Raw genomic sequence first — 15,418 nt, forward strand, 5'->3', positions numbered from 1 at the left:
TCTACCATTCTGAACAGCTGATTTTCAGGGACTTTTTTTCCCCTCCTCTTTCTTTGAAGATCAGCAGTACATAATAAGTCTTGAGAAGTGGCCTTACATGAACTGCTCACAAATGCTCCAGTACAAACCGCCTGTTTTATTCTGTCCTTTATTTTTTTCTGAGAAGACTGTGGTTACTTTTCTTGGGTTCTGCAGTTGAAAAGCAATTGGTTTTTTGACACATAATGACACACAGAGGCAAACGTGCTTACCGCTTTGCAGTGTTTGTTTTCCTCCAGAGAGCACACCACTGGGCAGCATTCCTGTTGGAGTCAAACCTTTCAGCGTCAGCACACTTTCACTTTCTTCTCTGCAGAAGGAAAAAAAAGAAACCAAAAGTAAATAATTGTCGTCTTTTTTTTTTTTTTTTAAACATGGAACTTGTTTTAGACACCTTAAGCTACACCTGCCCTGCAATGATTTGTTTATCTCCAATCTCCTTACTAGGACAGACTGGTGATAACACCAGCCCCGGTGCAGCTCCCCTCACTGCTATCTAAGTGGTTCACCTTTGCGCCACACCACACACAGACTCCCACTATAGTTAACGCTATAACCTGCATCTATGAGACAACATGTCACATACATTTAAATATATATACATAAAACCACAAACTTGATAGGACGAGGACCACCAAAGGAGAAGTTATTGCCAACAATACATTTAAGTGTCTTACGCTGCGTGGTCCAAAATCAACTCAAATTGCTGTTTTGCTTTTGTCTACACCAGCAGTCAGGTGCATTATTTATTAATGATCATCAGCCACTTAAAAAAAAAAAGCAGCTAAAAGCTCATTAAAATTCATAAGCACTTCCATCCTTACTAGCACTGTTCTTAATAGTTCTGTATGCTAAAAATGGTACTGGATTCAAGAAAAATGCTTTAGGAAACCTAAGTATGTTTTGCTGGTCTTCCAATATATAGAGGTTTTAATATATGGCAAAAAGAACACAACAGCTCCATCCAGACAAGCCGTTACATACAGCTTTCTACGAGCACTGTAATGCTGTCTGTGATGACATACTGTCTCAGCAGCAAAACTGACCCCAATTCTTTAAGAGAAACCTATTTTGAAGTGCTTTACTTTGAAATATATGACGACATTAAGCTGGAAGAAGCAAACACAAGGCAGGATTTAGTTCCACGTTCACTTGAGGATAATGTGGGTTTGTCTATCAAAACTGTCTCTCAGCAGTTCTACTACTGACAATTTTCTTTAGACCTAAGTGCCCTGAATCACTCAGGTATTTCAAACAACTCTTGTTTACCTACTACGTATACTCTTCAAGTTCTATTTTTAGTTTGAAAATGATTCTCCTTGTACACACTTTTCTTTGTGTAATAGTCAAAATCAAATTGTGACCGTTTTCCTTGCAAGTTTCCTAAGCAATTACAACTAATGCAACAGCCAAATATTTCCAGAATTAACACAGTATTTTCATCATCAAGAGTTACACAGCAAAGTTTTTGCTTTCTCTTCATTATTTGCCTCTGCAAGTAAATGCATAATCTGCATTTTCAATTCAGTCCATTTCATCTCAGGTGGTCAGATCAGGTGCTGATCATTCGGAAACATTTTTCAAGAAGTAGTAAAATAAATTTCATAAAACAGAAGTGACTCAAACAGGAATTTCAAAGGTTTCTGAAATAGGCTGGTTTAATGATGGCACCACCGCAGCCTTTGCGGGGTTACACACAATTATCAGACACTCGTGTGTTACACGTGGATTGTGCTGGCAAGATAGAAAAAAATAACCCGGGCTTTTCTATAAGGAACACTATTTGCAAGATTAACCTCACGTAATTTTTGCTGTCTAGAAGCCTGGCACCTAGCTGAGGATAATCAACCTCTCCTAGCAAAAGAGAAGCAGCCGTACTCCCAGGGGGGCAACGGTGGCTGGGATGAAATGTCACTCATCCCCTGGAAGACTGGTCAGCCCGTTGGAGGTACCTGTTTAATTGCTGGCTATGCCTCTGACCACAGAAAAGATGTGTTAAAGCTCAAGGAGAAGAAATATACTCTTCTCCTGTACCAGATATAGTCCATTCTCGTCTTCTGGAGATGCTGGGATGCAGGTGGCAGGGGCAAAAAACTGCCTCAATAACAACTCTGAGATGAATTTGACTGCTTTTCAGGCAAAGATCAAGACTGATTTCCCTCAGTGCCTTAAAATGTTGATTTTTGTGAAATAATTTAAGAGGGCTCAAAGTTTCAAACGGTGCTAAAACCCTAAGCTATGAGGCTTATGCATATCACTTTAGACAGGGCACATGCAAGAATTGTCCTGTACCCTTCTTCCATCCCTGAAACCACTGAAAAGCTTCTGCCCTATAGTTCCCTTTGAAAGAGTCTTTGAAATATAGGTGATGTCAATCATCTGCAAATTATCAAAACTCAAATATATCAGCTAAGCATCCAACTTCAGGCCCTTCCGCATATTAAAGTCCATGTTTCTGTTGAAATAATCCTGTATTTCAAAAGGTGCTCCATAACGAAATACAGTGGATCCAGAAGTTGCAGTTGAAGGTTATGGGAGAAAGCCAGATTTCCCAAACTTTGTTTGCTCAACTATCATCAGAGAAAAATAATCCTGCTGTTTTATGAAGGTGGTGGCGATGTCAGCTCCAGGCTCTCTGCCAGACTTGGTACAGAGGAGCAGGTGGAAACATCTGATTGCTCCCCTGTCTTGTTTAAGGAAAAGGCATGGTGCCAACTTTTTTTTTTTTTTTTCCATGGGTACCACTTTGAAGTAGCTTGTGCATCCCTAGTAATTCACATATTACACTTTGGGAACCCCAGATACAAAGTCCTCCATCTCAGTACGCTATTTAAAGCCATGCTGCTGCAATCTGCAATGCGTGAGCGAACTGCTGTGCCCATGGGAAGCCCCACTGACAACCTGCCCACTGCTTGCATGCTGCAGAAGAGTCTCAAATCAAGCAAATTTGAAAGTTTTATCTGAAATTAAGAGTGTATTCTTCAAGCTACTACCTTTATTTCCTCTTTTTATATCAATCATCCAATCATACCAACACATTTTTTAAAAATCCCTTGATTTTGCACTAACCATAATAGTCATAAACCGACTACAGTAGAGCAACATACAATTTCCTGAGAAAAAGAATCCCTCTGCTGAAAGGGAAGGAGAACTGTACTTTTTGTATTTAGACTTCAGCACCGCATAGTGCAGCATGTTTTCTCTTCTGCTTAGAGACATCAAATGAAGAGTTCTAAACATTGGGTAGCAATTAGTTACTCATGTTGATGTGTTTGGGGGAGTGCAGCCCAAGGTAATGAGTTGCTGTTGTCTGCACAATGATTTCCTGGATTTTTAGTTAAATTACCCTAATACTTTCATCTTTAATCATCTTTATTCATGGCTGTAGCAACAACTGTGGGTGACAAAGTGGGACAGTTGGCTTCCTTGTTAATGAGACACGATGCGGAACACACCCTTTCTCCACATTTAACTCTTGCCTCGCAGTGGCTAAGAGTTAATTAGTACACCTGGTGAGCAAAAGTCTTTAAAAAAAAAGGTAATTGCAATTTTCTTTGCAGATGTCTTTTGTTTATTTGTCTGTTTTATGTTCAGCAAAAGCACTGAGGAAGAAGATTATTCAGAGCCATAATAAATAGCAGTATTGTATAAATAAAACAATCTTTAAAAGGTTCCAGTTAAACTCAGCTGGGTGGTATGCTAAAATATCAAATTTGCTGTTTGATTTACAGTAGAGTGCTCTAAGGAATCATTCAAACATGTCCTTTAACATTAAAGAAATGAAACAGCACAAAACCTTACCTTAACACTGAGAAAACTCTAGCCATTTTTCCTATTGCTCTTATCTTGTTCCTTATAACCTCCTTTCGAGCAGCAGCTGTTGCTCCTATGGAAAACACATTAAAAACAGTTGCAGGGATTTGTAGATAATACATCACTGAACTTTAAATACAAGAAACATCTTATTAATGCCACAGTTTGCCAAACTAAGCCCCATGTATAGTCAAAGATGAAAATACTATCTTTTTTGTTATTTATAGCTTGAGACTGATCATTTTTGAACAATGTAGTTATTAGTACATTTACAGATGTGATTGTTTTCCTGTTGCACATTAAAGCTGCATGTTTTTTCATCAATGTAAACTGATTTTCCATTTCAAAAACATTTTCAGAGACTATACTCTTTTGAAAACAAGTTTCTTTCAAAACAGTCAAAATGCCAAAAAGATATTCAACATGAACAGTGCCCAAAGCATAAAAAAAAAAAGTTAAAAGTTAAACAACAATGGAGTTAAAATGTATTTCATAATCTTAACACTTTAAGTGAAAAACAATCAAATTTCTCTTAATTTTCTAAAAAAAGTAATTGGGCAGCTTAAGGCCAAGAGGGTCCAGTTAGGGTTTTCCCATTCCTAGTTAAAAAGTATTCAAAGGGTTATAAAAACTAAAGGCAGAGTCCTGAAAACCAGCATGAAATGGTAGGGATCGTGTTGGCTAGCAGTGGTTAAGAGATTTCCATAAAGCAACTGCCTTCTCATCAGTGCTACAGCCTGCTCAAAATCACAATTACTTTGAAATTTGTGAAATCACACAATCTGCCTTAAAAAAAAAAAAAAAAAGTACACTGGAACAGAGACTATAGTTCAGCTAAGTTTGCATGTGTACTTGTTACTTGGATATCACCAAAACCTAGAATATTATCCGTGCATCCAAGAGAGAACCACCTGAATGGGAACAGCAAATACTACTAAGTTATCAGAACGAGAATTTCTTTTAATAAGGACCCCCACGTCCCCAGGGAAATGTCATGTTATACTAAGTAAACCAGTTTCATTTAATTATCAGTCAGAACCACATACATCATGAAGATTTCTCCCAAAGGTTTCTGAATGACAGGTAACCTTGGCTGGTATGGATGCTGCCTGATAACTACTGCCTTGGAGGTTCACAAGTGCAACCTGAAAACCACGACACATCACGATAATGCTTCCTTCTTCGCTGCTCCAGAATTCAAGGACAAAAATGAAAATTTCTAGTTTCACTTCCTAGCAAATTGATCCATTTTATAAAGTGGAGTCCATCATGGAAGCTAAAATAGCAGAAAGGATCAAAAACGAGGGAGGTGGTTATGGCAGCAGAGGGGACAGCCCCAGGGAGCGGAGGCAGCGGCAGAGCGAGCCGCCTGCGGGTGCCGGGCAGGGGAGCAAGGCGCTGCTGAACACGGGCGATGGATGCAAGAGGTGAAAAGCTGCAGAAGACACAGCCATGGGGCCTCCACTGTATTACGAGCGCAAGGTGATTTCAGCCGAAAGGGCTCATAACGAAACGCGGGGTCTGCCAAACTCAAGGGCAAAAGTCCCATCTGCTTCAGCGGCACCAGCGTTTCCCACGCCGCTCCTCCTCCGTGCGGTCCCAGCCGCTCCGGGCAGTGCTGGAGAGGTCCAATGCTGCCAACGCAGATTTGCTGGGTGGCTTCTGGGAGCTGACTGTGCAATAATTTTCACAGTTTCAGTTTTCTCCACACATGGCTGCTGCTGGCAGCCCCATGGCTCTTCTATCAGGCACCGTCACCTTTCCTACTGCAGGTTTCTCAACTACAAATAAACCTGTAACAGTTTGAGACTACTGCTGGAAACCGAAGCATTACTCCACGACATTTACTAGGTGACTAGGTGGCCTGGCTGATACCCTGGCACTTTAGAAGAGGTGAAAAGGAGGGACTTTTGACTTTTTTTTTTCTTTTTCTGTGCTTGAATTTCAAAACAAACAGCCATCTTTGCAAAAGACTTTCAAAATTGAAAACAGGCTCAACTCACAAATCCTAGAGCTGTTCAAAAGAGAGCTAAGTAACTGTAGGAACAAATTTCACAGGCAACAACATAAAAACTCAAGATGAATCTCACTGCAACTTTTAACATTGTAGTGAAGACCAAGTTTAACCTCAAACAGCACAAGGAGTGAATTTGATAAAGTGGGAGCTCGATAGCCACGCACAGGGGATCCCGCAGAGCTGCTTGTGGGGTCGTGTGTCAAACAGGTCCACGTGAGCCACCTCGTATGTGCCCACACCTATCACAGTCTGCACGTTCCAGTGTTGATAAGTGTATGCTTACGTACTGGGATATGCTCGTACGTCTGCTGAAGAGCGTAAACTAGGCGTCTTACAATCACCCATGCTACTTTTGCATGCATCCGTCTTTTGGGGTAGGTATTAATGCATTATTGCCAGGCATTTCTAATTGTCCTCCTAGACTTGTCTTGGAATTACGAGCCTGTATCTTGAAGTTCAAACTGAAAGAAACTATGCTCAGAGTGATGGCTTTCAAATCTCCCACATACGAAGATAAAAATATAAAGAAAAGATATAAAAAATACAAAGATACAAAAATAAAGATATAAAGTCTTAGACGTAAACATCTAATTCTAGACAATAAAGAGTGGGAGAAACAGCTGTAACTCAGCTGTAACTGAATTAAATATAATATATTCCTAACAGCTTAATGAAAAATTTAAATTAAACAGCAATGATTCAGCTGGGTTCTTCAGGAAGTAGAGGGGGTACACTCCTGCCTCAGTCACTATGGTCTCACTGAGTTGTACTCGCAAGATACACAAGACATAGTTTTTAGCCTTTTTTACCCTGAAAGCACTTAAACACAATTTGTCCTTTCCCTCCATCCCCAAGTGCCACCAGCCCTACTTGTTTATTACAAACCCACACTGTTCTAGTAGATCTTATGAGTATATTCAACCTTTTTCAGTCACTGTTTAACTTCCAGAACAGTTGAGAACTGAAAACTGGAAATATAATTTATGACTGAAGTGAAATACAATGCCCTACACTTAAATATAAAAAAAGAATGGAAAAAAAAAAAGCTTAATCATAAAACAACAGAGGCTCAAAGGGAGTATCTTGTTTCTCATCAATACATATAAAAGGTTATGAAAAAATACACTTAAAAGACTTTGGTCTCCACTGAATTTCCTAATTTGTAACCGATCTGTGAAAATGACTTGAAATATTCTGTTTACTAAATATTAGTAATGATTTTATTTCTCATTTGTTTTTTTTTAAGAAACATTACTTGCTAAATAATGCACCTGATATTCACAATGTTTTATTGCCCTGTTAGTTTTGACTGAATACCACTAACCTGATACAGTATTTGGATTCCCTACCCAGTTATACATAATCCTTAGACTCACATTTCAGGTGTGAATACTCCCGTTCAGTGTTCTGAAATTCACTATTACTGCAAATCCTTATGAATTATTTCAACTACACTTAAGAATACACTTATGTGTATGAAAGTAAATAGGTCATCACCTGAGAACTGCCTATGGCTAAAAGGGTTAATTTCAGCCTTTGCAAACATTGCCTGATATCCTCTTAAGTTTTTACTTTTCTTTCAATATCTAAACAAACCCTATTTGCATGAAAGCACATAAAAGAAAAAAATCATGAACACAGGCAAGTTTAAAATTGGAATGGAAAAATTATTTGGGAGATACAATAAAAGCTTTGAATCTTACTTCAGTAATTTAACAAGTTCTATTGGATTTCGGATTTATAGCATCCAAACACAGCTCTTGCAAGCTGGATATGTAGGACTTACGTGAAATGTAATTTAGACCTTCAGATTAAGAAGCAGAACAATAATTAAAAAAAAAAGACTATAAACTCTGAAAATATTCCAAGACGTAGGATTGAACAGATAGACACCAATACTGAGTAAAAAAGCCAACCCCAAATCTCTCACTGGTATCTTAATATATTATATATTATCTAATTAAGCGTTAGGAAAATTAATGAAACTTAAGCCTTCCAACTTATTGAATACCTTTCTTCTGTGCATAAATGGGGTCTTCTTATGAATTCCAAAGGGGGGGAAAGAAAAAGAACAGTGATGTTTGTAGAATGAAAATAAAAAAAAATAATACAGAACATTTGACAACATCAATGGAAACGCAATGTTTAAGTAAAGTCTGAAAAACAGAAAAGAAACAAATTAGGCAGGGAACATCCAAAAGGAAAGAAACAGATTGAGAATGACGGGGGAAAGAAGAAAAACACCTTTTCAGCTTAGAGCCTTGTTAGTACGTTTTGCAGGAAACTAACATGCAGGCAGAAGATTAGCACTGAAGCTTCGCCTCCGCGTTACCACCCCTTGAATGCACGCTTTCTCCTACGTTACTGCAGCTGCTTTGATAAGGCTTAATCGCTTCTTAAAAACAGGCCTCTCAGTTCATGTGGGGCGTGCCTGCCCGATGACATCTCTTTTCTCAGAGGAATCAAGCCAATTCTTCCAGTTTATTTACGTCTGATATCTGAAAGAATAGCTTAACGTCATAGACACGTCTACTGCTTTTACCAAAATCTGTGCTCCCTACCGCATGCATGCATTTGGTCAGATGGTCCAGCAGCTTACAGTTACCAAATCCAAACACCACCATGGTACAAGGTATTGCATTTTAAAATCAACTATGAGAGCAAGACGAGGGCAGCAGTCGGTGCCCAGGCACAACTGCACCTTGACCCGTGTTTTGGGGACACTGGCGATCTAGTGCACGCTACTAAGTTGGCCCAGGGGCAGAGCACCCCAACGTGCCATAGTATGGCTCACATGAAAAATGCTTTGGGCATGGAAACAACCACACCTGGCCAAATAAATAAATGAATAAATCAAAAAAAAAGATCACATTAAAATGCCCTTCTGCCACCAGCTCACAGAGATTAGGTATACATTGTGGCCCAACCTTGCTGGTTTGGAGGAAGAACAAAGACAACCCAGTGGGAAAACCCCTCCATTTCTCTCCTAGTTAAAAATGAACTCATTGAAAAGCTAAGACTCTCTCATCAGGCAGTATCACAAGCCCCCTTCTCAAGGCATTGGTAGGTAACTGAGCCCTACTGACGAGGCCTTCGGTTTTGCTAAGTCCGGCTTAGCCGGTGCAGAGCTTGCCCTAGGTGCAGTTTATCGCACTGAAGAGCTGGGGCAAACGTCGTACGCCACTGTTCAGAGCGGAACCAGGTTTTGATCGGCAGGAGACATTTGACTTGGTAATTCTCTTTAGGCTCAGACTACAGCACTGTACTGGGGAAGCCGTATTCCAACCGAGGCATTAATGCTGCAGGTAGCACTGTGACAGTGAGAAGGCTGGGAGCTACAATGTTGAAGGCAATACAAAAATTAATGCAGGTAATTTAGGAATGTCTTTATGCCAAATTGTGGTAGCGATGCATACAAAGCAAGCAGTGTATTTGTGTCAAGCTGTCTATGACATTATTGCACCCTTTTAATTAGCAGTTTAGTTTTTTCAATCAAATGCATGAGGCCAGAAACGTTGCTAATTAAAGTAAAACAGGATTCAGACTATGTGCTGGCTAGGTAGAAGTATTTGCAGCTCCTGTTGCTAAGCGATATGTTTGATGCACAAACCATACAGCACACCAGCTAACGTTTGCCTGACATTTTTTGCTGGATCAGATTATATTGCAACCACCACAGCAAACAGGAAAGAGAAAGTACAGCAAGAGGAAACTATCAGAGATAAGAAAACTTGACTGATCATATCCTTTCATTTTTAAAGTGAGTGAAACCAAAAGGCCAATACAGGCCAGCAGGGACATATGGGATAAAGGGCACTACGGTCGCTATTTAGGCTTTCTCCCACTGAGGATACACAGAAACTGCCTACAATAAATTGATCGGATCCCCATGATGTGTTTCCTTAAGGAAAAAAAAAAAAAAAAAAAAGGGAATACATGCTGTTGAGCATCCTGCTCCTGGCTAGATGCAACATGCATGACTCGGAACCAAAAATGATAATTAAAAAAAAAAGAAAGGGCTCACAAGAACACCATGCAGTGAGGTCAGGCAATGCTGATGGGGCTTTGTTTTGAAGGGGGAAGTGAGAGGGGAAGACAGAGGGCAAGGGAGTGTAAGAGAAGGTAACAAATGAATGATCAGTGCAAACCATAGTGATGGATCATTCTCATTACATGTGGGAACCCAGGTCAGGGCATGTTCAAACTGCAAGGAGAGAAAGGAAATGAGCAGTGAGCCCTGAAAACTCCTGATGATATAAAAATAAACGATGATTTTTAGAGAATCATTCCATCAAACAAAATGCATCTGCTGTTGCAGATATCAGGCATTTCCTTCTACGGGAAATACTGCTAAAGAAAAATGGCAGTGGGTGAACAGGACTGTACTGCTGCAGTCCTCCAAGGAAGGTGGACAGAAATTATTGAAGAATAGTGGAAATGTTGAGCCACTACAAGACTGTCAATATACAGCCTTTACAGAAACAGCTTTAAGCTGATAATCATTCCAGTTTGTTCCATCAAGAACACAAATGAAATATATCTTCTAGTTTCTCCCCCAAAAGGCAAGGCTCTAAGGGAAAGAAAAAAAAAACCACACCCACATAAGAAAAGAGAGGGAACTCAGCTATCTCTGAGAGAAGGAGTATCTTCCTTTGTTGTACAGATAATAAATCAGAACCCACCAGGAAATTATTAAAGATATCAGCCTCTATTTAAATTTAAATCAACCCTCAAATTTACTTTTATGCCCGAATCCTTCAGTCTCTTCCCTGTGCACGATCCCCACGAGCCCACCGCTTCCCGTGGGCTGGGGGTACAAGCGTGCACCCACGGCAAGCAGCAAAGCCGCAGCACCAGCGCCACAGATCCCATTTTACAGCTCTAAGGGGATTATCCAGGAAAGCAGACATGAACATATGCCAGCTCTGATTTTAGCTACACATGCTAAAGACGACGACATTTCTAATATCTTCCTTAACGTAATGTTGCATATAGAGAAATCATTCATACAGAAAAAACTAAAAGCAGATTTAGACAACAGTATTAGCATGACAGTACCAGGAACTGTTTAATTATTCCTCATCTGGAAAGTTTCACGCTGTTAGATATCGTTATGCAGTACACACACATGCAAGCCCAGAGGATTTCAGCCTGTCTCCCTGCTTAGACACCTGCAATGCTGCAAACTCCACGTCTGGAGGAGTGCCGTGGTAAAACTCCCGGGGAGATGGGGGGGCTTCACCTTCCTCCCAGAAAACCCGCAGTAGATGCGGAGACCTGCAGCCAGACGGGGCTGCTGTCCCCAAAGGGCCCTAACGCCTCCGCATTTCTGACTCTGCCTTCGAAAACCTGCTCCTGAACTGTAACTTGGGCACGGGAACGCTGACACACTAAAATTTTAGAAAAGGACTACATGGCTTGGCCTATCTATGCTCAATGGAAGTGTATAGTACAGCTTTAAAAGAAAGTATTAGGCCAATGCTGAATTAATTAAAAAACCTTCCCATAAAGCCTTTGCTTTGGCATTGCATTCAGTGGGACTTCAGCCCGTGCTTAAGTGCTTTCTTGAGCCAAGGATTTTAAGCACATGGTTTTGTTGCTACTGTATTTAATTTGACACAGTTTTTACTCATTGTATGCCTCCGTACTGTTTCACACGCTGCTTTAATTACACAGTAGCTACTTATTTAAATTTCATGAGAAAAAACTGGGCACAATATTCAAACAGGTGTTTTCTTCTCTCCACTGATTACTGGTTTCGATAAATTCAGTCTTTGTCCCAAGTCCTGCAAGATAATTGTTCATATCCACACTCTGTGGTGGATGCAGAACAGGGAATTATATCTGGCTTTTCAGAGTAAAACCAAAGTGCTATCATCCATACCCTTCTCCATTGCAAAGGAAACATTTGTCAAAACCCCTGACCTAGCTTCCTCTTCCAAAGATTAAAAATAAAGACTTTGGGAGAGAAATTGAATTATTAATTACAACTTCATTAAATATCGGTCTTACTTGAACGTTCTTCATTCTCCTTGTTCATTCATTCTACCTATAAACAGCTTGAGAGTATTTGGTAGTGCTAGATTTTTCCACGTTCTTTTAAAATTTTTTAATATTTATGTTCTTTTCCTAGATTTTTTTTTTTTAAACACTGAAAGCACTCATAGTAAGAACGTTAGGGATGCCTGGGATTTTTTCAGTTTGTCTCAATTCAGAAGGGACATTCTGGAGAGCTGCAATGTACTCTTGCACACCCTAACAGAAAATAATGTCTCATAAAATAAATTGACTTCTAAGAATCCCCAAATTGCAAGATATAAACTCATTTACAGTCAAACCAACAGGTACAAGGCAACTTATCATCACATAAACTCCAACCCAAATGACAACAGAAGTGCCCATTCCTCTCTTAGCAGAAATATCAGGTCAGAACATTCTCTATCTGTGTTTGCATGTTCATACTTATTGATTCTATTGCTTCTTAAAGCCTTTTAGATACACAAGTGCATTAAAAGAGGTGACTAATGAAATATTTCCAGTACAAGGCTTCTAAAGTTGCGGTACCAATGTTTTGTAAGGAGCTCTGCAGGAAGCTTATTTCGTTGATATAATGAAACTTTCTACGGGAATCCCTGGGATCTTATACATGAAATCAACATCTGACCCCTTCGTGACAGCACAACCCAGATTTCACGGAGGAAAATACAGGGGTTTTTTTTAACCAAAAGAGTGAGACCAAGGTTAGAACAGGGCAGAAGATCCATTAATTCTTTCCAAAGCATGCAGTAAGCAAATCCACTGGAGTCTAGCACAATAGTTGTTTTCAGCAGCACAGAACTTAAACAGGGCTCAGAAAATTATCCCAAGGTTAGTAAATAAACTTTTACAGTAGCTTCAAGGCAAACAATCTCAACCAAGGGCAGGAGGCTCTTACCGTCAAACCCATCTTCCTCTGTCCCCAATTCATCATCTGAGCAGATGTTCAGCACGTTTACCAGCATCTCTGTCACTAAAATGGAAAACAAATGCAAAATGTTGATATTAAGACTCCCTGGTCTGTCAGAGAGCAAACTCTAGCTGTAGTAGTGTTAATGAAAATTCAGTACAGAAACAGCACCCACTTTTTAAACAACATGACCTTGTTTTACGCATGTAGTAATACAAGCTTGAAGTGTCTTGTGTAGTTAACAAAACGTACAGGTTTCCATAAAAGTTGTTCCAAATATAATGAACACCACAACAAACAGACCTTAAAAAAAAATAATGTGTTTACAATCCTTCTTTTTGCAACTGTCAATGCACTAGGTAACTTTTCTTTTCTCCCCCTCAATACATTTATGACTTCAACTCAACTCAGACAACAGAACTGACCACTCTCCTCTTGCTGCTACATTGCAGTAGGATTTGAATCCCCTGCTCAGTAAAAGGAGTGACATTCCAACTGAAAAAGTTACAGCAAGAGGGATCACAGAATATTTATTTATTTATCCAGATTTAGGACACTGTACTTTCAGTTCAAGAAAACACTACCCCTTGTGAGATGGCCACAAAGGGGCAGTGTCCCTCGAAATCCAGGACAAATAGACTGGATGATCACTGTAGGTCCCTTCCAGCTGGAACTATTCTATACTCAACAGAAACACCATGATTGGTGAATTCAGAATAGTTTCAGCTTGCTTACGTTGCAACTTGGGCATGGAAGGGTCAGCCTCAGCCTACCCCTATCCTGGTCCCAGCTCTTTTTGGAAAGGCAACAGTAAGACACTAGCCAGAGAGCACACAGAGTAAGAACAGCCAAAATAAAAAACCCCGGCAAAAATCACAATCAAGGAAATGTAATTTAGAGATCAAAAAAGCCAAAGTTATGAGGTAAAATGTGAAATCATTAGCAGATTGAGAAAAACTCCACTACATCTACAGGTAGTAAGCATCATTAAAAGGGTTACCAGGCATGTCTAGTCTTGCACTAGCTACAGAGGTTGGAACTTTACATTTTTTAATCAAGTGGTTATTAAAATCCTCTTCTGTGACAACTATAATGGCGTGGAACATTAGAAGGGTGGGACAAAGCTATATTTTTCCTACATTAGTGAAGGATTTAATATTTTCCTTTGACAGGATTAGTGGAAAGACTTTCCACATTAACAACGACCCATGAAACTAACAGCTTCCTACCTTGGTTGGCCTTTGAGGGAAAAAATCTATAAAAAAAAGGAAATAAATAAAAAGCTGTGTAGAACATCAACTCTTACATCCATGAGTTTTGTTTTGCAGAGGAAGGGAAAACACTGACATCACTTCTCGGGGCTCTAAAGTTTCCAAGCAATTGGTAAGAGTGTCCACTGGGAAGGCATGAAGGAGAAAAAAAAAACAAAACAAAACAAGAAAAAAGGAGGAGGAGCGTCCACGGTCTCAGAACCTCAACAAACCTGACCGTGCATCCTGCAGCCCTACCTGAGGAGGCCACCGACAGGAAGCCTTTGAAAAAATGACCTTAACAGTACATCTTTACAGGACTGCAACATGTATGGAGAACGGGTCCATCCTAAAAATGGTCTGGCTGAGTTCATCACCGAAGAAGATGAAAGCGTTTTATCTGCTTCACAAGGGTCTGCAACATGCGTCAGTGTGGATTATGCAATGTCTCCATTAGTGCAAACAGCTGTCTATTCTTTGTTAATCCCTGTTTCATTGTCTATCTGCTTTGTTCACAGAGACCTCAGGCTCTCACCAGCAGCTTTCCTTGTACAAAAGAGTAGCTGAAAACAAAGCCGGTCATGACTGCAGGTAAGAGCCACAGCTGGCTGTATTTCCAGTTGCCTATTAAGAGAGAACTGTTATTCCAAGCAGTTTTTAAGAGTTTATTACAGTTTTCCGGCAGTAATTGCTGCTGCAGCAATATACTATAATGGATGGATCAAAGCAAGCTTCATCTCGGGCCCTGAATAAAATGACTTGGGGTTTAAGCAGTTTGCATTATGTATTCATTTAATATGTTAGACCAAAGTGTTTTCGTGCCTTTTGTGTGCTTGCCATTCATAGCATGAAGTTGTTTTCAACCGGACAGCAAAAGCATTGTTTCAATAAAACATCATTTATGTTCTTTAGAGTCCTCTCACTAGCGATGAGGCACCGTACGCCCTGGGCAGAGAAGGGGCTGAGGAGCAGGTTTTCCTTCGTCCTGCCATCTCTCTACTCTCTCCAGGAACAGTTAACCAGACCAAGTCTTAGCATCACCAGCTCTGTGTTTGCTGATGAAAAAGCAACCCATCCTCATCTTATCAGAAAGGTCAGCTGGGTAAGGACGTAACCATGATGTAGTGAAGTCTGTTGTGATGTCCCTCGAGCAGTAACCAATATCCAAGGGAATACCCAAGAGCTTATAAAGGAACAACTAGTAAGAATTTTATTCAGTGAATGCACCTCTGGCCTGTAATGCCATAAAATCTCTTTCTACAGCAGAAACATAATGGCATCATAGCTGGGAAATAGTGGAAATTATAAAAACATATGGGAAGTGTGATTAACCATTGGTAATTGCTTTCCCCT

The 15,418-nt window shown here is 40.0% G+C and overlaps 1 protein-coding gene across 1 annotated transcript in view; it reads right to left on the bottom strand.

The window, feature by feature from the left end:
* PPP3CA (protein phosphatase 3, catalytic subunit, alpha isozyme) overlaps positions 1–15,418 on the bottom strand; it is a gene marked incomplete at its 5' end in the record, with an annotated part of 115,173 nt that overhangs the window by 7,531 nt on the left and 92,224 nt on the right. The window contains 3 exons of the mRNA XM_009703340.1: positions 252–349; positions 3,841–3,925; positions 12,804–12,878. Of these exons, the coding sequence (XP_009701642.1) occupies positions 252–349; positions 3,841–3,925; positions 12,804–12,878 (258 nt within the window). The remainder of the gene's footprint in view (positions 1–251; positions 350–3,840; positions 3,926–12,803; positions 12,879–15,418) is intronic.

The sequence above is a fragment of the Cariama cristata genome, unplaced genomic scaffold (assembly GCF_000690535.1).
Source record: "Cariama cristata isolate BGI_N322 unplaced genomic scaffold, ASM69053v1 scaffold6737, whole genome shotgun sequence".
Lineage (NCBI taxonomy): Eukaryota > Metazoa > Chordata > Aves > Cariamiformes > Cariamidae > Cariama > Cariama cristata.